General features: G+C 39.7%; 1 protein-coding gene across 1 annotated transcript in view; it reads right to left on the reverse strand.

Annotated features, from left to right (window-relative positions):
- Window positions 1–437: 437 nt before the first annotated feature.
- LOC134621491 (NACHT, LRR and PYD domains-containing protein 12-like) overlaps window positions 438–27,724 on the reverse strand; it is a 328,927-nt gene continuing 301,640 nt past the window's right edge. The window contains exons 10-13 of the mRNA XM_063467956.1: window positions 19,173–19,346; window positions 6,219–6,392; window positions 1,179–1,225; window positions 438–1,004 (exon numbers count right to left, since the gene is read on the reverse strand). Of these exons, the coding sequence (XP_063324026.1) occupies window positions 466–1,004; window positions 1,179–1,225; window positions 6,219–6,392; window positions 19,173–19,346 (934 nt within the window). The 3' untranslated portion in view covers window positions 438–465. The remainder of the gene's footprint in view (window positions 1,005–1,178; window positions 1,226–6,218; window positions 6,393–19,172; window positions 19,347–27,724) is intronic.

Raw genomic sequence — 27,724 nt, forward strand, 5'->3', positions numbered from 1 at the left:
GCTGTGTTTATAGAACAACAGAAACATGAGAGATGCTTAATGTCTTTAATATTTGATACACTGAGTACTATTGGATGTCCACTTATCATGATGGAAACATCCCATTAAGAAAGAGAAATCAAGCATTTGGATTCATTTTAATGAGCTCAGACTTGTTGAAAATGCAGACGAGCTGGTTGTGAACTGAGCTTCAGAGAAACACAACATACTGATATTTACTGTGAAGCTTTGAGTGGAAAAAGACAGAAAAACAACATGTGGATCCTGGAATAATGGGAGCTTCCATCTTTAAAGGACTGAATAGGAAGAAGTTTACAAAGATTCATTTAGAACAGTTTAAAACATCAACTGATTGAATCCATGAATCTGAAAACGTGTTTCTGAGTGCAAGAGACAAACATGTACAGACTGAACTATCTGTTCAACAAATTGTTTCTCTAACAGGAGACACTCTTTACACTCAACTCAGCACAGGGACACTGAGGACCCAGACCAGAGTCTAAACCCAGGATAAAGAGTTTGAGTGAATGTGGTGTTGAAGGTGTGGAGGTGGATCAGAGTGTCAGAGGATACTCTGTAGAAAGACAGAGTGCCAGCAGGACAGTCCACATACACTGCTACTCTGTTAGAGACAGAGGAAGAGGAGGAGGAGATGGATGTTACTCTGTTATTGTGCCAGACAGAGTAATAACCATATGTATCAGAGCAGCTCAGACTCCAGGACTGATCATTGTATCCAAACAAACAGTCATAACTGCCTCCTTTCCTTCTGATTCTTCTGTAACTCACTGATATATAAACCGTTCCTCTCCACTCGACTTCCCAGTAACAGCGACCAGTCAGACCATTTCTACACAGCAGCTGAGGACACAATATACCATCAAATCTGTCTGGATGATCAGGATATGACTGAGCCTCCTTCACATGCGTCACCTTCCTGTTGTTGTCAGACAGTTGGAGGTTTGTGTTTACTGTGTTTGTGTCGATTGTGAGTTGACATGAATCTGATGGAGAGAACAAACACAATCCAGCTGCAGTTATTGATCCATCATCTGTTCATTGATTGACACTTTGATGATGACTCCTGACATCAGAGATGTGAATGAGTGATGTGACAATTTGAAGATGGTTGAATGTGTGCTGCTTTGTTTTCAAGAATCACATTAAAACACACTTACACTTCCTCAGACCTGGTCTCAACCATCGGACTCCAGCAGGCTCCACCCTGAAAGGAGGAGTGGGGTCAAACGAGCACCGTGTCTTTCAGCATGCACACATGGACATTACATGGCTCTCATACACATGAACATTCACAGTGTTCAACAAAGTGAAAGCCCGAGGGAACGACTTGTCTGTGGTGTCTGTTTTTTTTGTTAACAACACTCTGTATCGTCTGCCTGAAGGAAGAAATGTGAACAGTTTATCTCCATGATGGGAAAGGTCTGTAGAGATGTGTTTGTCCCATTTCCTCATTCTGGACCTTTACAGGTCCTGGATGGAGGAAAGACAGCACAGATGAGCCTCTCTAAAGACCTTATTGTCTGGCCCCGTCATGCTTCATGACTGAGGCCAACCAGACAGTGATTGATGGAAACAGGACAGACTGGATGATGGCCATTTCTCCAGACTGCACAGGATTATATCTTTGGATTAGTTCTGACACATTCATCAACACCACACATCAGACAGCGTTTACACTGCAATCTGCCTTTGGTGGCTTTAAGGCAGCAACTGTGACATTCACTAGTAGAACTGACACACAAAACAACAACTACACTACACACTAACTAAACACTAACTGTAGCCTCCAAACACACTAAACATCACAAATCTCTCACGTATCAAAACTCTCTCTCTCTCGACATGGCTCTCATAAACATACTGTTAGACACTGATAAAGGAACAGTCCAACATTTTCACAAATACACTTCAAAGAGTGGGAGTCATGTGAATATTGTCATCTGATTGGTTTGAATCCTCTAGTCAGTCACAAAAAGAGCCCCCCCCCCCCCCCCCCCCCACCCCAACACCCCCCACTGCTAGCTAACAGCAGCCTAATATCACTATGCTAATTGTATTGCTGTGGATGATTAGCAGCAGAACATATTTTGTCCAACAACAATCACTCTCAGTTGTTGTGTTGTCAGGGCTACAGTTACTGTGGAACAGCTGTTTGGGGCCGTTAGCAGTGTTAACTGCCCTGATTAGCGCAGTTTGCCACTATTACTAATTTGATATGAATTAGCATTTTCTGCTAATGCTAACACAATTTTCCCTTCCTTTTTCACTATGTGAATAGCTAATGCTTATACCCTTTTCTCTTGCGTTATGTGAGGAGTTAATGTTAAGGCATTAACTAAGCCATTAGTGGCTAATGCTAATTTAAGGTGAAAATTCATTAGCAGCTAATGCTAATACCGTTGTTCCTTGCTTTATAAAAATGTGAGCAACTAATTGTTAATTTGATGTAAATTAGTATCATCCGCTAATGCTGACACTGCTTTCCTTTGGTTTCAAACAATGTGAGCCACCAATACTAAGTAGGCTGATGTTATCAGCTAATGTTAATTTGATGTGAATTAGCAATATCTGCTAATGCTAATACTGTTTTCCTTTCCTTTATAACAATGTGAGTAGCTAATGCTGATACTCTTTTCCCTTATGTTATAAGAAGAGGTGAGGAGTTAATGCTAAGTATGCTGCCATCAGAGGGTAATGCCAATTTAAGGTGACAAACAATTAGCAGCTAATAACTAATACCGTTGTCTCTTGCTTTATAACAATGTCAGCAGCTAATGCTCAGTAGGCCGCTGTTACAGCAAATGCTATTTTGATATGAATTAGCACTGTCTGCTAATGCTGAGACAGTTTTCCTTTGGTTTCAACCAATGTGAGCAGCTAATGCTAATTTGAGATAAAAAATCATTAGCAACTAATCTTTTACCGTTTTCCCTTCGGTTTTAAAAATGTGAGTAGCTAATGCTAATACTCTTTTGCCTTATAGGGCTTTGGAGTTGACGTAACGCCGCAATGTATTGTGGGAGTGCAGCACCATATATCTGGGCCACGAATCAAAACAAACACACTGTGTTGGAATGACGGTTGCTAGAAACATGCTTAGAAGCAGTTTAAAAGAAAAAGGATGAGACACATTGCATCTGAATGCAAAGAGACGGTACTTGCAGAAAATAGCGTGCATTGGAAATGTGGACCCGTATGAAATACTTGCTTCTACTTTAAAATTCTGTTTAAAGTAGAAGCAACAGTGCGGATCCGTGGCACAAGGACTGTTACATCTGAACCTGCATACTGGGTTTTGCCAGGTAATATGAGCAAGATACAGCCAGAGGTTAGCCATAAGATAGACTTCTCCTCTCCAGCTGCCCAAAAAAAGGCTCTCAATCAAAACATAAACAGACCATCCTAACTCTGGAGGAGTTGTCACCGTTACTGGATACACTGCTGGAACACAGTACAACTGTGGGTTGTGGGAATGAACCATCATTTTTTTTTATCTAGGGGGTCTAGATTTATGCCATAAGTGCATTGCCATGTAAATAATTTGCATTTACTGAATATGTACTTACTAAGTACCACTGTTCAAAAGTTGAATAAAGAAACAAACACATTTTTGCCTTTTTTTTTAAATTAAAACCACTTTATAGAACCTCACATCAGTTACAATGTAGAATCCATGTCATTTATAGTTTACAAAAGGAACCATGTTTACACAAAATCATGACACTCTTTCCATCCAATACTAACACTACTTAATTTACTGTTTCTTTTGAAAAATTACCGCTATATATATACAGCACAAGACTTTTAAGAGTATTTAACAAGAGCAAGTTTCCTATTCCCCTGGTTTTACTACCACACTGTTCACCAAACGCAGCGAACCTTCATGATCTTATCCAGAACGGTCACCTCTTCACCCTCACATGGAAGAAGTAATCTGATTGGCATGGTGGTATGTTTGAAGCAGGGATTTCGGAGTGGCCCTTGTGTAGCGCTGGAACCCAATCACGATGTGTTTCATCCATTTCATAGGCTGGTTTGCCTGCAATAATGCCAAATAATTAGCAACTCTATAAATAGCACGTAGTTCTGCAAAATCACTCATTAGGATGTTTGTTTTAATTTGCTATGACCTCAGAGCGCATCAGAAATAAAACTAATAGGCTATAAAGAGTGATATGAACATATTTAGAACTTACCGGAATGAAAATGTCTGGAGCACACCAACAGATATTTGGAGATGGAAGAGAACTGATATCAGCTCGTCTCACAGCTGCTAGACACGTTCTTTTGGTAACATCCGCTACATGAGCTCCCTCATGTTGCTTCCAGGTGGGGAACGAATGAAAAGAAAAAACATTTTCAAGCTTTTTCTCTTGCCGGTCGTGCGATCTAACATTACAACCAACCACACAGCAAGTACTAACCACAGTTGGTGTTATCCGTGTGCTTTCGCTCCTCTTTCGCTAGCGCTTTGTTTGGCCCAGAAACATGGCGCCTCAACCAAAAATCCTGGCCACGCCCCTCCCATGACATCACGCTCCAAAGCCCTATGTTATAACGATGTGGGGCGTTAATGCTATGTAGGCTAATATTAGCGGCTAATGCTAATTTAAGGCTTAAAACCATTAGCAGCTAATGCTTATATGTTTTCCCTTGCTTTATAACAATGTTAGTAGCTAGTGATAATTAAGCTGCTGTTAGCAGCTAATACTAATTTAAGGTAAAAAAACCATTAGTAGCTAATACTAATTTGAGGTGAATTTGTATTATCCGCTAATGCTAACACTGTTTTCCCTTCAATCTTAACAATGTGACTAGCTAATGCTAATAGTCTTTTCCCTTTGCATTATAACAATGTTAGGAGTTAATCTTCAGTAGGCTGCCATTAGCGGCTAACTCTAATTTGAGGTGAATAATTATTAGCAGCTTATGGTAATACCGTTTTCCTTTGCTTTATAACAATGACAGCAGCTAATGCAGAGAAGGCTGCCGTTATTAGCTAATGCTAATTTGATGTGAATTAACATTATCCTCTAATGTAATAATGTTACACTTACTTTTAATAAAATGAGACTAGCTAATACTAATACTCTTTTCCACTTCTTTATAATGACGTGTTGAGTTAATCCTATATAGGCTGCCATTAGCAGCTAATACTCATTTTAGGTGAGTTAGTATTATCCACTAATTCTAATACTGTTTTGCCTTACTTTTTAACAGTTTCAGTAGCTAATGCTAATACTCTTTTCCCTTGGGTTACAATGTGAGTAGTTAATGCTAAGTAGGCTGCCATTAGCTGTTTATGCTAATTTAAGGTTTAAAACTATTAGCAGCTAATACTAATTTCAGGTGAATTAGCATTATCTGCTAATTCTAATGCTAAGTAGGCTGCCATTAGCAGCTAATGCTAACACTGTTTCCCCTTGCTTTCTACAATGTATGCAGCTAATGCTAACTACGCCACTTTGCTCTGCTCAGGATTTTTGTGACCATGATGTATTCTGACAAACTCTACATTCACAGCTCAGTTCCCAATAAATATGTTCTCAAGTACACATTTTTTTCTGTTATTGTTCTCAAACAACAGAATGAGAATGAAATATTGATTTTATCACAGCCCATAAACAGCATGAGCTTAGCAGCCTTAGCTTATCAGAGTTTCCAGTATTTAAGCTGCCATTTCCAAATGTTAGCTGCTCTTGTCTGCCTCTTGAGTCTGTGTGTCACACACACAGACTGAAATGAACTGACAGCCTTGTTTCATCCTACTGTCAGTGTCACTGACTGTCACTATGACTGTAGGCATACAGCATGGGAAACATAAACATGGCTGACACTTTATTAGGTACACAGTGGCCACTATCTCAGGTACAGTACACCTGTGACCTAATAAAGTGTACCTAAAGTTACAAAATGTTGTCTCTGTCCAAATATTTATGGACCTAACTGCAGGTTTACTTTTAATGAAACTCTTAACATGACTTACCAGTTATCATTAACGTTCCTGCAAACAGACTCCTTGGAGACCCCCTACATAAATATCCATGTACTATCTACCTAGACTAGTGTGTCTGTCCCTGAAAATATTCCTGCATGTGTGATTGTTCATGTCTCATCTGCAGGAAACAAACAGGAAGTGAGTGAAGGACACAGGAAGTTTCCTGCTCTTCCTCCTCTATCAGACATTCTCTCTATACCTGAGAGTGTCCAGTCTCCAGCCTGGATCCTTCAGTCCAGCCGACAGCAGCTTCATTCCGGAGTCCCCTGGATGATTGTAGCTCAGGTCCAGCTCTCTCAGATGGGAGGGGTTGGAGCTCAGACCTGAGGCCAGAGAAGTACAGCCTTCCTCTGTGATCAGACAGCCTGACAGACTGCAGACACACAAAACAACAATCCATCTGTCAACAATCATTTTCTCTTTGTCAGATACAATAACATCGATCCATTTACGTCCATTCATTGAAACTTTATTTATTTTCACTGGGAGGATCTTTGTGTCAAAGGGAGTTCTTCCTTCCCACCATCACCAAGTGCTGCTCACAGTGGATTGTCTGATGGTTGGGGCTTTCTCTCTAATATTGTAGGCTGTTACCTTACACTGTTAAACAGCTTGAGATGACTGTTGTTGTCTGTTGGGAATTGTCACCATCTACCATGACTGGTTGCAGGGTGAGGGGAAAGAGAAGAGATGAGCTCAGAGAGACAAGAACAAAACACAAACTAAGGAGAGAGAAGAGAAAAGTTAAGGACATGCAGTAGTGACATATAAAAGCATCAGGAATGAAAAGAGGGGAGTGGAGAAGAAAGCAGAGCATCATGGGAAGTCCACCAACAGCCTGAGCCTATAGCTGCATAACTACGGGATGGTTCAGGGTCACCTGATCCAGCTCTAACTATAAGCTTTATCAAAAAGGAAAGCTTGAAGCTGATCTTCAAAGTAGAGAGGATGTCTGTCTCCTGAACTCAAACTGGGAGCTGCTTCCACACCAAGTCCAACATAGCCAGGCTGAGTCTTTAGATTAGTCCAAAGTAAAGTCAGAATGTCATTATTTGTGTCACATTTTAGTGGAAATGTAGAAAAACTATCCAAAAGTTATTTCTAAATCTGATATTAAACAGTTTAAAAGGTGAAAAAAGCTGTAAAGAAAACAGAAAGAGTCAATAAAAGCCTCTTTAGAGGATCACCAGTTTAAAACTCAGACATTTAAACTGGTGATTCTCCTTCTCTGCTCCATTTCCTCTCTAGACTTCCTGTTCCTAGAAAGGAATTTGATTGGCTGAACATCCTTTTAGCCTTTCTTTAGTTCTTTGAGTGCTAATCAAAGAGGAAAACACACAAGTCATGTGACGTGACATAAGGAGCGCTCAGATTGGTTGGGATTCACAAACTATGGTGCTGTTTGCAAATTTAGCTTTGCAGTGCCAAGAAGATCTCTTAAATAGGGATGAGACGCTCCACAGTGAAGTTTCCACACTTTGGAGCTTCTGAAGTGCAGATGTTTGGAAACGCTGCTCCAACACGTGGTTCAAATCACGCGACCTCCAGGTCACTGCTTCCAGGCATTGCCAGGCTCAGGAATTCCCATTTTTGATTGGCTGGTCTTTTGGACTGGGCCTTGTAATGACTGAATGATGTTTTTATAGCACTGCTTCAGTTTATTCCACACACATTCAGTCCTATCAGCAGAGAGAGAGCCACACACTGTCTGTAACATCATTAGTAGATCTCAGTAAAAACACCACCTCTGCTTCAAAGACTAAATCAAACAGGCACCAGTTTTCAGCTCTGTCTGCGCTCTACTTTTTTCTACTTTCAACAGAAAATAGGATTTACTGCATTCAGGGATATCAACCTCACTGTCAGCCGTTACTCACACACTGTGTGAAGAAATACAGAAAATATTGATCCTATAAAAAGGAAAGCTAGAAAAACACATTACTTGATTCCAGGCTCTATTTTCCTTTTAGATTTCCACTGACGCTTCTATTGTGAGTCTATCAAATACAACAGGACTTGTGCAGGTTCACTATGAGCCAAACTCCAGACTGACAGTGAAACATCAGGCCAGTGTTAGAAGATAAAGTTCAGGAAAGTTTCTTCATGGTTCAGAAGATGTTCAGCAGAGGACGACTTAAAGATGTGCAGAATGAGCCTGTGAAAATGGGACAAACTTTGTATAAAGAAAGAAAACACATTTAGTCTTTCCATGGAAATCTATCCTTTTCAAAGTGATTCCAAATCAAAGCTAATGCCATGCCAGCTTGTAGCTTTGATTGACAGTGTGTAGAACAAGCCTGATGACACAAACTCCCCAAAAAACCTCAAAATCAACATAATGCATCCAAAGTTTCACAGCTGGGAGCAAAACATGAGGCCAACAAACACCTGTAAACCTGTGTGCTTATTACATTAAACACACCAGTCTGTTCTGTTTGACTACATTGATTTATTGTGTGTCTGTAGTTGTGTTGTGAACTGTGCTGGGCTCGTCTGTGTCCCCGTTTCACAGAACAGCATCTTCAAGACGGCACAAATGCTTCCAATGTTTCAGTTTGATGAAGCCTCGCTTTGCCCATCGCTGCTTTTAAAACAGTGTTTGTGCTGCCAAGGACATCTTGTATTGGTCTCATGTCATGAATGGGAGTGTTTCAGGAGGCAGACTGAACCTTTGATGAGTTTGGTGCCTTAAACTGAGAAATAAAAGGACACGAGGAACAAATTAAAGAATCTAAAAGAGCTGGCAGCACATGAGGAGAAACTGACACTGACATAAAGACTGAGGGAAGGACAGAGCCATCTATACACCTGAGGTCATCACAGGAGGGTCATGTGACACAGCTGAAACTCATCTAGACAACATCTGACACCAGAGACCATACTTACCAAAATAAAACAGGTTTTAATGAACAACCATGAGTGGAACAGCGGAGTGAACTGAGCAGCAGGAGGGAGGGCGTTTCTCCAAACATGTGTACATCACAATTATGGACAGTCGTGTATAATAAGTAGACTTGTTCAGATTTGTCCAACACTTTTCTCTGTCAGTGTTTCACAGAATATCATCAAAGAGTCATGATAGTGACCATTAGTGTCACTGTGGAGATGCTTATTCCAGCATCACTGACTTCATGGTTCCAGTTTCCATGACTAAGGACTACATGTAGTGATGCTGCTGTTAGCCATTCTAGCATGTTATCTCCAACAGGTGGTCAGTGTGAGAGCAGAAGATGATATCAGTGACATCCAAACAAGGAAGGAAGAGACTGTTGAAGGCAGCAAGCTGTGACTGCTGTGAACAGTGTTCTCACACTATTTTCTCCCTATGTCAACATACATGAGGCTGTTTCAGCTGCTTAGTTATTCAGTGCAACACACTACAAACACCTTTATACAACTAAATATACTAAGAGCACACTGCTGTGGTTGCTGTGGTAACCACCCATATATTCAGCTGTTTGGGGCCGAGTCTGCTTCCTCATCCTCGGGAAAAAATCTCAAAGTTTGATGTGTTTTTTAACTTGAAGCTTTTGGGGATTTGGTTTTATTTGTTGTTCTACACACTCTGAAACAAAGCTAGAAGCCACTGTGGTACAGTGGGGGACTCAAACCCAGGGCCCAACCTGCTCCAACAACAGCCACAGTCAGAAGGATTTTATTAAGTCTCATTTTCTGTTCATTAGGAAAAAAATCAATAATGAAGAGCACATGTTTATAGAGGCACATTCAGACCAATGACAACAGTCCATTCACACTGACCTCCACCTTTTTTTTCCTTTTTTTTTTCAAAATTCAAAATGCAAGTTTAAGACATTTACACGACAGCTACACTTTAGACATTACTAAGGCACTTCCATTTTTATATACAGTCTGCATCTCCAACAAACAACTCAGTGAAACACACAAGTCCTCGGCTGGAGACCTATATAATTATAGCTGCAGGTAACAGAGACCAAAACAGCGCTTAAAGGACACCAAATGATCTCTAATGTTTCAGCGCTTTGTGTAGATAGGCAGGCGTTTCTGTATTTTTCTACCCTTATTTGACCAAAAAGAGGGAAAAAAACAAAAGGTTTGACTTCAAGTGGCACCCTCGCTACTGCTTTTAAGAGCAGATGGCTTTTCATTTTGAAACTCCTGCTTGTGTTTGGGTAATAAGTAGGTAGATTTTCTTACTTACTGACCCAGAAGTAATGTCTACTGATTGCTGCTTTTTTTTTTTTTCCAAAATCTTATTATTGGTTTTCTGATTTACATCAAACATACATAAAAAATAATTATCATTATATAAACAATAACAAAACAAAACACCTGCACAGCTCAATATATATACAAACTTAGAGCAGATATAGGAGATATGGGAGGAGGCCTTCTCTCTCAGTTGTTTTTTTTTTTTTTGCCCTTTTCTTTTTTTTACAACAGGAATAATCATATTGTCAGTTCTCTGTCCGTTTCTTAACAGCAACAAACAAATAAGGGCTAACAATAACTAAAGAAAACCAAAAGGAAGAAAAAAAAACAAAAGAAAAACAAAACAAACAAAACAAAAAAACAAAAAAAACCCAGGAGAAACAAAATAAGAAACTGCCTCCTGGGAAACACCAACAAAAACAAAAGCAAAAAGGGGCAAAACACCCTGGTGCCACATGACACATGAAAAACAAAATAACAATTGTCAGTACATTGTCGATGTACAACAAAAAAGGACCCCAGACCTGCTCAAAAATATCTTCTCTCCCCTTAATTCTGTACATAACCTGTTCATATAATGCCATCTTGGACATTGCCAACCCGCCACCATCTTTAGCAGCATATAGTTTGGACCGATTAAAAGATGGCTTTTTGCCTGCCCACACAAAACCCTCCACACATGTATTATAAAGCTTTAGCAAGTTATGTGGGACTGCTATAGGTAACATGTGGAGAAAGTACTGGAATTTAGGAGCAATAATCATCTTCACCAAGTTAATTCTGCCCAGAAGGGACATATTTATTTTAACCCAATTCTGCAAAAGCGGACGAATGTTTTGAATCACTGGGGAGATATTTACTTGCATTATGTTATCTAAACCAGGGGTTAATTTAATCCCCAAGTAGGTCAAACCCTCAGGCATCCACTTGAACTGCCATGAGCTCCTAATGGCTGGAGGACACAATTTAGAAATGGGCATAGCTTCCAACTTAGACCAATTTATGGTGTAGCCAGAGATTACAGAGAAGGAATCAATAATTGAGGAGATTGCAGGAACGGCCTGTTCTGGATTACTTGAAATCAATAAAATGTCATCTGCATACAAAAAAGTTTTATGTTCTTCTTGACCCATATCCACCCCTCTGATTTGCTTACATTCACGTAGTGCAATAGCCAGAGGCTCCAAAAACAGGGTGAAAATGAGAGGTGATAAGGGTGAACCTTGTCTAGTGCCCCAACTTAACGAAAAGGAGGGTGACATTATCCCATTGGTAGTAACTGTAGCCGATGGATCTGTGTATACCACCTGAATCCACTGCCTGAAAATGGGACCAAAACCGAATCTCTTCAACGTATAAAACAGAAAGGGATACTCAACTTTATCGAAGGCCTTCTGTGCATCTAAGGAGAAGGCGACGACAGGATCTAAATTATTCCTGCCCTTCCAGAATATATGCAATATCCTACGTAAGTTATCTGCAGAACTTCTGTTTTTCACAAAACCGACCCGATCCCTATGCACCAAACAAGGAAGAACCTTCTCAAGCCTCAAAGCTAGTATCTTGGAAATAATCTTTTCGTCCACATTGATTAATGAAATTGGGCGGTAATTCCCACAATGCTGTGGGTCTTTCTCTTTTTTATGTAATAACGTGATCACTGCCGATTGCATACTAAGTGGTAATCTCCCCCTTTTAAACGCATCTTGATATACCGACAGTAGTCTTGGAGCTAATTCGCCCACAAACACCTTATAAAAATCTGATGGAAATCCATCGTTACCTGGAGATTTGCCCAATCTAAGACTACCAATTGCCTGCTTAACTTCCGTTAGTGTGATCTTACCTTCTAATACAGTTCTTTGCCATTTCTCTCAGTTTACTTATTAAAGTAATCTATAAAGGGTTGCCAAATTAGGTAAAACCATTGTACCTTATCCCTCAATGAAAACTTAATCTTCTCCAACTGTAAATGATACATTGTGTCTCTTAACAAAGCAGAGTGAGTTGGGGGGGGGGGGGGGGGGGAGGGATTTTTCCAGTTTAGAAGTATAAGGCGTCTAGCGAGCAATGTTATAAAACTCAAAACATGAAATTGTTTGTTATTTAGGTCTTTAACTGTAGTTACACCAAAAAGTGCCATTACTGGGTCCGGGGAAAGCTGTTTTTTAAAAATATCAGACAATGTTTTACAATACAATATTTTGGACCAGTAGGTGGCGATGTTGGGGCATGTCCAAAACATATGTGACAATGAGGGGGAACTGTGGCCTCATCGATCACAGCTTGAGTCCGCCCCTGGAAACATCCTTGAGACCTTCAGTTTGGACAGATGGAGCCTATGCAGGACCTTAAATTGTAGTAGTCTAGTGTCTGCAGCAAACAGAAGCGGAGTGAACCAGCTCTTGTGCTTTAGTCCATTGATCTTCAGTGATATCAATACCCAGTTCCTCACTCCAAGCATTCCTCAAATGTTCCAGTGTAGTTGTACTGTCTATTTGCGAAAGCTGATTTTAGATCCTAGAAATAGCTCCTTTCTTTAGTGGGTTCACCAGGAACAGATGATCTGAAGCGAGCCTTTGTGGTTCATTGGGAAAGGATGGGAACGTTTCTTTGATAAAATGACGTATTTGTAAGAGAAAAAAATCTCTGTTTTCTATGGAGAATTTTTGCTGAAGATGTTGTAACGAAGGAAAAGTGTTATCAATAAACAGATCCTTAATTGTGTGTATCCCTTTAGAAGTCCATAGCTGAAATGTGGATCTTGAGAACAATGTGTGTGCTTGATTATGAATTAATGGTGTAAAAATTGAACATTGGCGCCAATGAAAATGCCTTCTAATCTGAGACCAAATTTTTAATGAGTTGGACACTACCAGATTTTTACACTTATGATTACCCGGATCTAAATTTGAATGAACCAAAGATTTAAGAGTATTAGGGAAAAAAGTCATACTTTCCATCCGTTCCCAATCAGATCTATGTTCCCCGCCCCAGAATGACAAACAGCGTATATTACAGGCCCAATGATAGAGGTGAAAGCAGGGCAACCCCATTCCCCCTGCATTCTTGGGTCTTTGGAGGAAAGTCTTTTTTATTCTGGGCGTCTTCCTGTTCCAGATGAACTGAGAAATTAACTGGTCTAATTTCTCAAAAAATGCTTTTGTGATCAATATTGGAATACATTGAAACAGAAATAAAAATTTGGGTAAAGTGACCATCCTAATGACATTTATTCGGCCAGCAAACAAGATAGGCAATTTAGACAGCCTTTCAAAGTTCTGCTCAGTTTGATGATACAAATTAATGAAATTGTGTTTAAAGAGGCCAGAGAATGCCCAGGTTACCATTACTCCAAGATATTTGAAAGTGTTTGAAATGGTAAAAGGAAACAAAGTCAATGTAGCGATATCTAACTTTTCTGAAGAACTAATAGGAAACAATATGCTTTTTGTTAGGTTGATTTTGTATCCAGAGATTTTCCCAAATTCAGTTAAAATTGTCATAATTTTTGGCAATGACTTAGTAGGGTCCGTGATATATAGCAACAAATTGTCTGCATAGAGGGACACCTTACGTTCTACACCAAATCTCCTTATTCCTTTATAATCCTTTGCAGAGCATAATTCAATGGCGAGAGGATCTATAACAAGTGCAAGTAGCAATGGGACAGAGGGCACCCTTGTCTCGTAGAGCGTTGGAGGGAGAAGGGACTAGAAATTATATTATTTGTATTAACTGAGGCCTGGGGCTTTGTATAAAGCAGCTTAACAAGGGAAATATAATTAGGTCCTATGCCAAACTTTGACTGGGTCAAGAAGAGGAAGTCCCACTCGACCCTGTCAAAGGCCTTCTCCGCATCCAGTGAGAGTAACATTTCAGATTGATCATAAGAATTATGTGTATATATAACATTAAACAGCCTTCTAATATTAAAAAATAATTGTCTATTTTTTACAAATCCCGTTTGGTCCTGCGACACAACTGTTGGAAGAACTATCTCCAAGTGCGTAGCCAAAATTTTTGCCAATATTTTGTTATCTACATTCAATAGACTTATTGGTCTATACGACCCAGGCTCCAAAGGATCCTTACCAGGCTTGTGGATTAAAGAGATAGTGGCATCATACATGGTTGAAGATAAGCATCCTTTAATTAAAGCTTCGGTATATACCTCCAAAAGCAGGGGTGAAATCTGTTCGCTAAAGGTCTTGTAAAATTCGGCACTATATCCGTCCGAGCTGGGGCTTTTTGAGCACTGCATACTTTGAATAGCCTGATTTATCTCGCTTAAGGTTATTGGTTGTTCTAGCAGTACTTTATGTTCTGTATTAAAAGATGGAACTTGAATAGAATTGAGAAAACTTTCAATTAAGTCTGGATCTTTTTGTGAGTCTGAGGAGTAAAGTGCAGTGTAATATTCTCAGAATACATCATTAATTCTCTTTGGATCTGTTGTTATTTGCCTTACACTAGTTCTTATTTCTGTAATCAATCTGGATACTGCAACCTCTTTAATTTGCCTTGCTAGTAAACTACCTGTTTTTTCCCCATGTTCATAGTGCTTATGACGAAGTTGTGTAAGTAATCTTGTTGTGTCGTTTGTGTAAAGCAAGTTAAGTTCTGTCTGCAATGAGACCTTCTTTTTATAAAGTTTGGATGGAGAGATGGCATATTCTTTATCTATTTCTAAAAGTTCCATTGTTATGCTTGACTCTTTCTTTTCATTGCTTGTTTCTATGACTACTCAGTGAGATGATTTGGCCTCTCAAGTAGGCTTTTAAAGTGTCCCATAATGTGGATCTCGTAATTTCAGGTATATCATTTATTGAAATAAATAATTTGATTTGATCCTTTATTTCATTTACCAAGATATTATCTGACAGCAAACCGTTATTAAATCGCCATTTTGGTATAGTAGGTCTATCTCCTATTGCTAATTGTAGCAATACTGGACTATGGTCAGATAAAACTATTGCCGTATAGCAAGAAATCTATTATCTATTAAGAAAAAGTCTATTCTAGAATAAGTATGATGAACAGAGGAAAAGTATGAAAATTGCTTAGAGTTGGGGGAAATAGTTCTAAATTGATCTATCAGTTTATATGTCTTCATAAACTCCTGAATGGCTTTCGCAGATTTTGATTTAGATACTAATCTTAGTGATGATCTGTCAAGACTAGGATCCAAAACGAAATTAAAATCGCCGCCAATTATCAGTTTGTGGGTATCCATATTAGGTAAAGAGGATATAAAGGATTTAATCAAGCCTGCATCATCAACATTAGGGGTGTAAATATTTGCTAATATAACCTGATTATTATAAAGTTACCCTGTAACTATAATATAACGTCCTTGAGGATCTGATAATACTTTTGACGCTGTAAAAGGGGTCCCTTTTCTGATAATAATGGCTGCACCTCTATTCTTAGCTATGAAGTTAAAATGAAACACCTACTCGATCCATCCGCCACACAACTTCTGGTGATCCAGATTTCTCAAATGAGTTTCCTGCAAAACTCCTATATCTGTCCCCAGCTTTTTAAGGTGTGCAAGAATGTTGCCCCGCTTAACAGCACCATTGAGCCCTTTACAAGTCCATGAGACTAAATTTACTAGGTTTTTATACTTATCAATAACCATTACTTAACTTGTAGATAAAGATTTGCAACCCATGTAATTTTTTCTCTTTACTTTTCTCTCCTCTCCTTTCCTAAAAGATGGCCTCCAAAAAACAAACAAACAAACAAACAAACAGATAAGTGCAGGTGAAAACCCAAACAAAAAAAACCCCATTAAACCAGTCCCTGTTCCCTCTCTGCTCCTCCCTGAACAAAGCAGCCTAACAGAACTTTGACAGAGAGGGGACTCCACACAACAAAAATAATGAAAATAATGAAGTCTCAGCTCAAAGAGATATATGAACATTTGACTTGCCACTAAGCTCCTAAAGAGTTATATCATTCATACCCAGATTACCTTTAGTAGAGTAAACTCACAGTAATAAAAAAAGAAGGAAAAAAAGAAAAAGAAAAACATAGTTCAGGCTTCGCCATTGACCTTAATCCCTACTATGATGGTTTACATACACAAAGAGAATGCGCTGATGAAAGAGTAAATATCACACTATAACTTAGATTGCCTTAGTGTTAATCAAATTGAAAGTTAAACTATGAGTTTGCTCGTGACATATACTGACTTATTCTGCTTCCATAAACTTATTTATTCTCTCTCAAAAAAAATAAAATAAAGGAAGAAGATGTAAGAATATATTCTCAACAGCATAGTAACGTATTTTACCCGAATAAAAGCTTATCAGCTCAGTCAGTGAGTGTTACCATCCGGTAATGTCTTTCTTGATCAGCTGTGCCAACGCCGTCTACTCCGTTTCATCTTCGGGTGTGATCAGTTTGTTGGTTAAGGTAAATTTCTCCGCCGCATGTGCGTCGGTAAACGTGTACCTGGAGCCGTTTGCTGTGACCACCAGTTTGGCTGGATAATATAGGCTGTATTGGATGCCGGCGCTACGGAGTTTCTGCTTCAGCTGAGTGAAGGTTGCTCGCTTCCACCCAACCTCAGGACTCATGTCAGGGAAAATATAAACTGGAGACCTGCCGAAGTGTAACTTTCCTTTATTACAAGACAGCTTCAAGATGTTCTCCTTCTCTGTAAAGTAATGCAGCTGGATAATAACGGCCCTCGGACGCTCCCCGCTGCGTGGCTTGGGGATAAGGCTTCTGTGAGCTCGATCAATAAAAATTGGGGAGTCAAAGTTATCTACTCTGAGGACTTCCGCGAGAAACTTTGCAGCAAAATCGGTGATGTTATTCACTTCCACGCCTTCTGCAACACCAACTATTCTGATATTCTGTCTTTGACTTCTATCTTCTAAGTCAGTGCATTTTTCTTGTAGCTTCTTGTGGTCTGCCATTAAAGACATGTAAGACTTTTCCAGTGTTGTCAGCCTGTCAGTCGCATCACTCAGAGACTTCTCTTCTTCTGTGTGCTCGCCGTCTCTGCTTGCATAGTGAATAGCTGTTCAACTTTTCCCATAAGTTCGTCTCGGGTGGCTTTAATGTCTGCTTTAGCTTCTTCTCGCAGCGCAGATATGTCCCTGCTGATTCCTTTGTGCATACCAGCGAGCTGAATTTTAATGCTGTCCAAATTGTCTTCATACGGTTTCAGTCCTGCCCGTATTTCTGCACGCAGCATCCTCACAGATATAGGCGCTTCCTCCCCCGTCTCCACGCTGGCATCAGCTTTAGCTTTGGTTGCTTCGCCTCGTTCTCCACTCGAAGTGGACAAATCGATGTCTATGGTCTTTTGTGTGTATTTTTTGCTCTTCTTAGTATCCATTTTAGCATGGCTTCAGCTAATCAAGAGTAAAGTGGTCTGGGAAATTCAATATTTAGAATTAACTAAGTGGAGCTGGACGCAACCACTGCTTCACTCCATGCGGCCGGAAGCGGAAGTCGACCTCCACCTTTTTAAATGTGAGTAAACACATCATGGTTCTGGTGCTGATGTGGTATCTGGGACAGGTGATGATGATGATTTTGAACTCAGTCTGAGCTTTGATTACACTGAACCTGCACTGGTTTCTCCTGTTTATGACAGATTTATACCCAAAGTCTCAGGTGGACAAAAAAGAACGAGGAAAAACAAATTTGTTGGGAGAATTGTTAACAAATGTGGTGAGAATGTTGTAATTGTTAAAGACAGAACTATGATTTCTATGTGTTTGACTGATGTTAGCACAGCTACACAAACACCTGAAACTGATCAAATTCAACCCGACATATTAAACATAATTATGTTCCAGTTACCACAACTTATATAACTTATACTGAGGGTTAGAATAGAATAGAAATAAAGATAAATATGTTGAAGTTAACCACTACAATGAATCAGAAAATTGAATAACAGTGATTCTAATGACTGCCAATTCAGGAATTTGATTTACATCACACTTCCACTGGATGCCCAGTTGCTCTCCTGTTGTGTGTGAAGTGCAATTAAATTGTAGACATTCAATTTTAAACCTTGTGTGAAACGATAAAACCTAAAAGCTAAACCTATTATCTGAGTAATATTCTTTATGCAAACAGCTTTTGGAGGTTAAAATAATAATACTAATAAAAATAACCTTTCGTTTGTGCAGCTGTTCAGGCTACTCATCCCAGAAATAACAAGTGACACCATCAATAGTGCAGCTACCTTTAACAGGTGGAACTGATTTGACCTGTAAGGCTGCTCCGGTTACTTCTTATCAGGGTTAGTAGGGAAGACATCTGGATGAGGTAGTTAGTAGTAGGTAGTTAGTACTGGGCGAGTCCCCTCCCTCACATCGGCTCCAGACCCCTGTATTATCTACTGGGTAAGACTGCCTGTTTTATCAAACTATGGCCATTACTACTGTGATCATTTGCAGCTCAGTGTGCCGCTCTCTCTGCTGGTATGAGCCACTTTATCTCACCCAGTCATCCCTTTCTTTCGCTTAAGAAGAAGTGAAATGATTCTATTTATTATGTTAGGAGTATAATATTCTCTAAAAGTAACTGTAATGAATGAATCTAGTAAGATTATCTGGTGGATGCAGAAGTGTTGCAGAAGAAAAGATAAATATCTCATTTTGAGAAATCAGCCTTTAAAAGTAAGTACTGTGAATGAAGAACAAACAGCGAACCAATCACTAATCACCAATAACCTCCAAATTTTATTCCTAAGAAATCAAATTTATAAATTATGGACACAAAAGAGCCCTAAATCTTTAAATTAGCATGAAGCATTTTTTAAAACAAACAAACATGACTATAACAACTTTTAAAAGTAATTAAGAGTCTAATAATCCACACAAATGTAAATAAAAGTTCACTTGAAAGCTCTATAAAAGTTACCTGTTTATGCAATAATATAAGTCACATTTTAAATGATCATCTGTGGAAAAGTTTGAATCCTGACCTGAGAGTTTTCACTGCACATTGTGAACTCTTCAGTCCAGCAGACAGAAGCTTCACTCCTGAATCCTGCAGGTCAGAGTTACTCAGGTCTAGCTCTCTCAGACTAGAGGACTGGGAGCTGAGGACTGAGGACAGAGCTTCACAGCTTCTCTCTGAGAGGTTACAGCCACTCAGTCTGAAAAATAAAACACAATCTATAAAACAAATACTCATGTAAAGGTTGTTAATATACACTGGCTTGCAAAGGTATTCGGCCCCCTTGAACATTTCCACATTTTGTCACATTACAGCCACAAACATGAATCAATTTTAATGGAATTCCACGTGAAAGACCAATACAAAGTGGTGTACACGTGAGAAGTGGAACGAAAATCATACATGATTCCAAACATTTTTTACAAATAAATAACTGAAAAGTTGGGTGTGCGTAATTATTCAGCCCCCTGAGTCAATACTTTGTAGAACCACCTTTTGCTGCAATTACAGCTGCCAGTCTTTTAGGGTATGTCTCTACCAGCTTTGCACATCTAGAGACTGAAATCCTTGCCCATTCTTCTTTGCAAAACAGCTCCAGCTCAGTCAGATTAGATGGACAGCGTTTGTGAACAGCAGTTTTCAGATCTTGCCACAGATTCTCGATTGGATTTAGACACCAGACAGGTCAGGAATAAAGTTATTGAGAAATTTAAAGCAGGCTTAGGCTACAAAAAGATTTCCCAAGCCTTGAACTTCCCACGGAGCACTGTTCAAGGGATCATTCAGAAATGGAAGGAGTATGGCACAACTGTAAACCTACCAAGACAAGGCCGTCCACCTAAACTCACAGGCCGAACAAGGAGAGCGCTGTGTCCCCCACATGCCACAAGCCATGTGGGGGACACATGTGGAACATCTGGAAGAAGGTGCTCTGGTCAGATGAGACCAAAATGGAACTTTTTGGCCAAAATGCAAAACGCTACGTGTGGCAGAAAACTAACACTGCACATCACTCTGAACATACCATCCCCACTGTCAAATATGGTGATGGCAGCATCATGCTCTGGGGGTGCTTCTCTTCAGCAGGGACAGGGAAGCTGGTCAGAGTTGATGGGAAGATGGATGGAGCCAAATACAGGGTAATCTTGGAAGAAAACCTCTTGGATTCTGCAAAAGACTTGAGACTGGGGCGGAGGTTCACCTTCCAGCAGGACAACGACCCTAAACATAAATCCAGGGCAATAATGAAATGGTTTAAAACAAAACATATCCATGCGTTAGAATGGCCCAGTCAAAGTCCAGATCTAAATCCAATCGAGAATCTGTGGCAAGATCTGAAAACTGCTGTTCACAAACACTGTCCATCTAATCTGACTGAGCTGGAGCTGTTTTGCAAAGAAGAATGGGCAAGGATTTCAGTCTCTAGATGTGCAAAGCTGGTAGAGACATACCCTAAAAGACTGGCAGCTGTAATTGCAGCAAAAGGTGGTTCTACAAAGTATTGACTCAGGGGGCTGAATAATTACGCACACCCAACCTTTCAGTTTGTAAAAAATGTTTGGAATCATGTATGATTTTCGTTCCACTTCTCACATGTACACCACTTTGTATTGGTCTTTCACGTGGAATTCCAATAAAATAGATTCATGTTTGTGGCTGTAATGTGACAAAATGTGGAAAAGTTCAAGGGGGCCAAATACTTTTGCAAGCCACTGCATTTCACAATATTGAATCCAGCATTTCTATTTTTAAAGGAAAAATTGTCTAAAAACAAAAAATGTCATTTCACCTGACCTCAGAGTATTCATTTTACAGTTTAAACTTTGTAGTCCAGCAGACAGAAGCTTCACTCCTGAATCCGGCAGGTTTTTGATACTCAGGTCCAGCTCTGTCAGACTAGAGGACTGAGAGCTGAGAGCTGAGGACAGAGCTTTACAGTTTTCCTCTGAGAGTTCACAGACATTGAGTCTGAAAATAAAAACATGAACAAAGACTGTTGTAAAGTATAATCAGGGTGCAATAACTAATCCAGTTTTTTAAAGAATCCGTATTGTCTTAATGCTGAGCAGGTTAGTAAAACTTCACTTTAACTTAGAAATTATTAAAAATGACAAGAAACAACAAGAAGTTATGGATAAAGTGTACCTTTACTGGTTAAATTGTTTAATTTCTTTTCTCAGTTGATAAAAACAAAAAACAAACAAAACTAAACAGGATACAAACTGATCTGACCTCAGAATACTCAGTTTGGCGTGTGGACTCTCCACTGCAGCAGACAGAAGCTTTACTGTTGAATCATTCAGGCTGTTGGTACTCAGGTCCAGGTCTCTCAGACTAGAGGACTGGGAGCTGACGACTGACAACAAACGTTCACAGCCTTCCTCTGACAGGTTACAGGTGCTCAGTCTGAAAAACAAACGAACAAACAAATAAACAAAAAAAAACAAACAATATTCATGTTCAAATTAAATCTATTTATATACTGATCCTAGATAACCAATCAAATATGTCTGTGTACACTATATTGCAATATTACCAAAACATTTTATAGAAAAGTGTAAGTGTACAAGAGGAAAAATACTTCAAATTTGAAGAAACACAATTATACCAGTGTATCTAAATGGAAATCAGTGAAGAGCAGGTTGATTTACTGACACAAGTTCAGTGTCTGCTGGCTCAGGCCTGTGAGTATTACAATACTGATTTCATATTGTAGTAATATTCATTTGTAAATGATTAACTAACAATCTTGTGCTTGTACTTAACGTGCTTTGGCACTTTTTGGCAATATTGCAGACAATATTAAACTTTATCATCACATTGGCCTCCTCTGATGACCTTTTTGTTGCTGCCTGCTGCTGAAAAGCAGTGGGGAGAGGGGACACTTGGGCAGTACTTTTATCATGACATACAATGTGTTTTCTGAATACACTGTGCTTTTTCAGCGTTCAAAGATTGATGGCTCCGGGTCAGAGCACTGGCTATGAATTTCAGATGGTTAAGGCCTTAACAAAAAAAAGTTATCAATCGTTCTTTTTATATTTTCTCATTACCCACAGCTACATCCACTTCTGTCAGGCCTCGGCTATTCACTAGGGCTGGGTATCATCACTGATTTCTATAATCTATTTGATTCCAATTCACAAGGTCCCGATTCGATTTGATTCAATTTTGCCTCAGACAGTCAGAAATATTATAATTCTGATCATTTATCAGTATTGATACATGTGAGACTTTATCAGAGGTGTGGGCATCACAGCAGATGCCTTTGTGTCAAAGTAACTGAGAATAAAACACAGAAAAATTTGAAGGAGATTTTCCTGGCCTGCCTTTTTATAGCAGATAACCTTAAAAATATTCTGCAATATTGCATAATTTTAAAATGTTTAAATTTCTTCAGTATTGAACAGCAGAAATTAAGCTTTCTTGTCCGAGGTCATTTATGTGAAAAAAAAAAAAAAAAAGACAGCAGCCGACAGCGCTGTAAACAACGGTAGACCGATGGGTAATAAGCGAATGAATAATGCTGAAAACAGAGATTTGAGATGGGAAACTGTTCTTGAAGTACAGAGAGAGAGAGAGAGAGAGCTGTGCAGTAAGTGTGATTTTTATAGTGGTGGAAGCAAAACAGCGAAAGTCAGAGGGAATTAATGACGATGTTTATCAAATGTGAAGCGTAGTTTGTGGCTGGCTTGGTGAATTTTGGTTGGAGAGACAAAACCTGCAGCTCAGAATCTAGTGCAAAAAAGACGTAAAGACAGCGTAGACCCGACGCATCAGAATCAGTGAGCTGTCAGCTTTCAGCCCCGACGGTGTGTCCGTGTACAGGCCGTCGGGTGAGAAAACCGAGGAAGACAAAGCTGATTCTGATGCGTCGGGTCTGCGCTCTGTGTTTACGTCTTTGTGTGGAATCCGTTTACCTGCTCTCATTTGCTGTTTGGTGGTTGTTGAAATAGTTTTGTGAGCTTTGACCTGAGATTCGGGCGTTTCTGGCAAAATACATTTAAATTTAAAAGTCGATTCAGGATTTAATGAATCGATATCGCTTTATTCAAGCTACTGAACTCTGTCTATCCACCTGCACTTTCAACTGGCCCACGGCCAATCAGAAAGGGTCCCGCCCCTGACTATCTCTGATTGGTTTAGACCACGATAGGGGCATAATGTGTGTCTGTTGTTGACCACACGGAGACTTTCAGAGTTGCAGAGTCTTGTTTTGTTTTGTTTTTTTACTTGAACAGTTGGTCGCACCAGTGCGACCTAAGATTTGGTCTGTTGGTCACTTTTTAAATTCTAATATGTGTGATTACTGTAAATGTAGTTATAAATAATTTATGACATGCTGGACTTGGTGCAGACTCTAGTTTCATTTTCTGTCTAAAACAAGCTGCTTTGGCTCATTGCCATTTAAAGCCCCGCCCTCCCTAAAGGCAAACTTTCTTTTGATTGATTCTTTTGATGATTTCATAAAGCATGTTGAAGTGCAGCAGCCAGTCACCATGAGCTCCATCTCCTCCACCTTCTGCTTTAGAAATTCTTAAAAACTGTAAACCTTATAAAAACATGATTGGAAATAAATTCTTCTCAAATGCATTTTTAAATTTAAGATCCAAAGAAAAGAAGTTCACAGCAGGACGTCTCTGTTCAGTAATTATTATGCTCATTACCTGCGTACTGTGAGGAACACTGGACTTTAAACACTAGCTGAATAAACCTGTTCCTGTTAAAAGGTGTGTATAAAGGGGATGAGCTGAAACAGACTTCATGGAGAATGTTTGCTGTCAGGAAATATCAAAGGTAAACCAGAGATCGATCCAGTCTCTTCCACTTGGCCCACAGAGAGACAGACAACCACTCTCACTCACACCTGCATGAAGTTTAGATAACCAGTTAACCTAACCGCATGTCTTTGAAGGGTGGGAGGAAACTGTAGATTACCTATAGAGAACCCACTGTAATTCTGTGGGAACCCTGATTATGGCAGCCTTACAGTTAGATATGGTTACTGACAAGAAACAGGAACTGAGTGGTAACTTCAATTATGAAGCCCAAGTTTTTCCCACTATACTGGATGAAAACAGGACAGCCACAGCAGAGATTTATATTTAAAAAGGGAGAGTGTGCACTGAAAGTGAGATACAAACCAGACCTTACATTACAAACATGAGAAAAATATGTTGGTTGAAGTGTGGTAGGTGAAGTTTATGCTTTAGAAAAAAAGAACCAAACTCCTGGAGTTAGAGACAAGTGAACAACCTGAGGCTAATAAACCTGTCAGAGAAGCTGAAGGATCAGAGCTTACTTCAGACTGGGTCCGGATTGTCCTTTGACAAGAGTTACAGACAAAAATGTGTGAGAAATGTTGACACGTCCTGCTGGAGTAAAACATTAAAACTACCATATATTTACTGAGTGACTGATGATCATTGAAATTCAAAATTTTTACGTTTTTTTTTTTTTTTTTTTTTTTTTAAGTGATCTTTGAACTGAGCAAGTCTGATTTATTTCACATGATTTTAAGAATGAAGAGATGAGCTCATATTAACTTACAGAGCTTTGTTGGAGGCTTTGACCACGGGCAGCATTCTCAGAAGAGCCTCCTCAGAAGAAGAGTATTTCTTAAAGTCAAACTCATCCAGATCTTCTTCTGATGACAGTAAGATAAAGACAAGAGCTGAGCACTGAGCAGGAGACAGTTTACCTGTGGAGAGGCTTCCTGAACTCCTGTACTGCTGGATCTCCTCCACTAGAGAACAATCATTCAGTTCATTGAGACAGTGGAACAGATTGATGCTTTTCTCTGCAGAAAGATTCTTACTGAGCTTCTCCTTGATATACTGAACTGTTTCCTGTTTGGTCTGTGAGCTACTTCCTGTCTGTGTCAGCAGACCTCGTAGGAGAGTCTGATTGGTCTGCAGTGAAAGACCCAGGAGGAAGCGGAGGAACAAGTCCAGGTGTCCATTTGGACTCTGTAAGGCCTTGTCCACAGCAGTGTGGTGGAGAAATTGTAGGTTTGGTTTGCCAATTAATTTAGACAACATCGAGGTCGTTTGTTTGTCTTTCAGCAGATTGTGTCCAGAGTTGATGAAGGTCAGATGGACATGAAGAGCAGCCAGAAACTCCTGAACACTCAGATGGATGAAGCAGAACACCTTGTCCTGGTACAGTCCTCTCTCCTCTTTAAAGATCTGTGTGAACACTCCTGAGTACACTGAGGCTGCTCTGATATCGATGCCACGATCTGTCAGGTCTGATTCATAGAAGATCAGGTTTCCTTTCTGCAGCTGATCAAAAGCCAGTTTTCCCAGAGACTCAATCATCTTCCTGCTCTCTGGACTCCAGTGTGGATCTGTCTCAGCTCCTCCATCATACTTGGCCTTCTTCACTTTGGCCTGAACCACCAGGAAGTGGATGTACATCTCAGTCAGGGTCTTGGGCAGCTGTCCTCCCTCTCTGGTTTTCAGCTCATCCTCCAGAACTGTAGCAGTGATCCAGCAGAAGACTGGGATGTGGCACATGATGTGGAGGCTTCGTGATGTCTTGATGTGGGAGATGATCCTGCTGGCCTCATCCTCATCTCTGAATCTCTTCCTGAAATACTCCTCCTTCTGTGGGTCAGTGAACCCTCTGATCTCTGTCACTCTGCCAACACAGTTAGGAGGGATCTGATTGGCTGCTGCAGGTCGTGTGGTTATCCAGAGGTGAGCAGAGGGAAGCAGTTTCCCCCTGATGAGGTTTATCAGCAGCACATCCACTGAGGTGGACTTCCTAGGGTCAGTTAGGATTGTAGTTTTGTGGAAGTCCAGAGGAAGTCGACACTCATCCAGACCATCAAAGATGAACACAACCTGGAAGTCTTCAAAGCTGCAGATTCCTGCGTCTTTGGTTTCAGTAAAGAAGTGATGAACAAGTTCCAATAAGCTGAACTTTTCCTCTTTCAGCACATTCAGCTCTCTGAAAGTGAATGGAAATATGAACTGGATGTCCTGGTTGGCTTTGTCTTCAGCCCAGTCCAGGGTGTATTTCTGTGTTAAGACTGTTTTCCCAATGCCAGCCACTCCCTTTGTCAGCACTGTTCTGATTGGTTTATTTCTTCCAGGTGAGGCTTTAAAGATGTCTTCTTGTCTGATTGTTGTTTCTGGTCTGCCTGGCTTCCTGGATGCTGTTTCAATCTGTCTGACCTCATGTTCATCATTGACCTCTGCAGTCCCTCCCTCTGTGATGTAGAGCTCTGTGTAGATCTGATTCAGAAGGGTTGGATTTCCTGCTTTAGCAATCCCCTCAAACACGCACTCGAACTCATTCTTCAAGACAGACTTGAGTTTAAGTTGACACCATTGAAGAGTCTCTGAATTAAGACAGTAGATGAGATGATTAGTCTACTATGTCTATACATTGCCAACAACTTATATATCCATTTATTTGCATCTTAATAACTTTTGTTTAAATCTCATTAGATGTTTGTGTAGCATATGAGTTATACTTTTGAATTTCACCAAACCTGCTCTGTTTAATAAAATGTTGATGTATTAAATGTTGGATTTTTGACAATAATAACAGTGACACTTCGAAATCAAGCGTGGGGATGGTACTAGCTGCGAAGCATTGCACCTTCAAATACAACCACGTGTAGAGGAGTGTTGTTGTTATGGATATTGTTATAGTTAGGGAAGAGTATCCCCAGTTCTCTGCTTATGTATACACCTGTATCTGTTGCTTTATAGGATGGTTCTACCATCACTACCATCTGTTGCACAGGTACTGGACAGAGATTTAATTGAACCTTTGGTCCGATAAAAAAATACTATAAAATTCAGGGTTTTTGTGTGCAGGCCTACTTGTTGTTCCTAGAGTATTTAAAAGTAGAATGGGAGTCAGAGCCTTCAGTTTTCAGGTTTTTCTCTGTATATATTACTGTAGGGTCCATCTTACAATATAAAGCGCCTTGAGGCGACTGTTGTTGGGGATTTGGCGCTGTATAAATAAAATTCAATTGAATATGAACCATCCTCACATGTCATCTAAAGCTCTGTTACAATCAAGCAATCTAGTGAACTAAAGAGACTATTAAACCAACCAGGTGTTCATTCAATAGAGCTCGGACTTTAGCCGTACTGCAGAGCTGAGGTTACAGAGAAACCAGAGCTCTGATTAGTCACATCAGGCTTAATGTGTTACGGCCTTGTCAGCATGTCCTGAGACCAACTAAGGAATTCTTACCTTCTGATGAAAGTGATGAAGCTGCCTGGGCTGAATGACTTCCTGTTGGAGGAAAGTTCACCTTGAGTAATAAATTGGTCTTCAAAAAAATGTAATTATGAAATTTGTACTTAATTATTTGAGAAGGAAAGACAAAATAAAAAGTCAGACTAAAACACTTAAATACATTTATAAAATTAGTAATGACAATATCACATCCAAGATGGCGCTGCGAATGGATGCCCTAGTACTTCAGTGTGCTACATCTGTCTTGTTTTTGTGCATAATTTGTGTGTCTGGACACTGGATATTCTTCAGAGAAGACCTTCTTAACTACAGGACTAAAACAGTTTGGTTTTCTTCCAGTATTTGTTGCAT

This window comes from Pelmatolapia mariae, linkage group LG3_W (genome assembly GCF_036321145.2).
Source record: "Pelmatolapia mariae isolate MD_Pm_ZW linkage group LG3_W, Pm_UMD_F_2, whole genome shotgun sequence".
In the NCBI taxonomy this organism is placed as follows: Eukaryota; Metazoa; Chordata; class Actinopteri; order Cichliformes; family Cichlidae; genus Pelmatolapia; species Pelmatolapia mariae.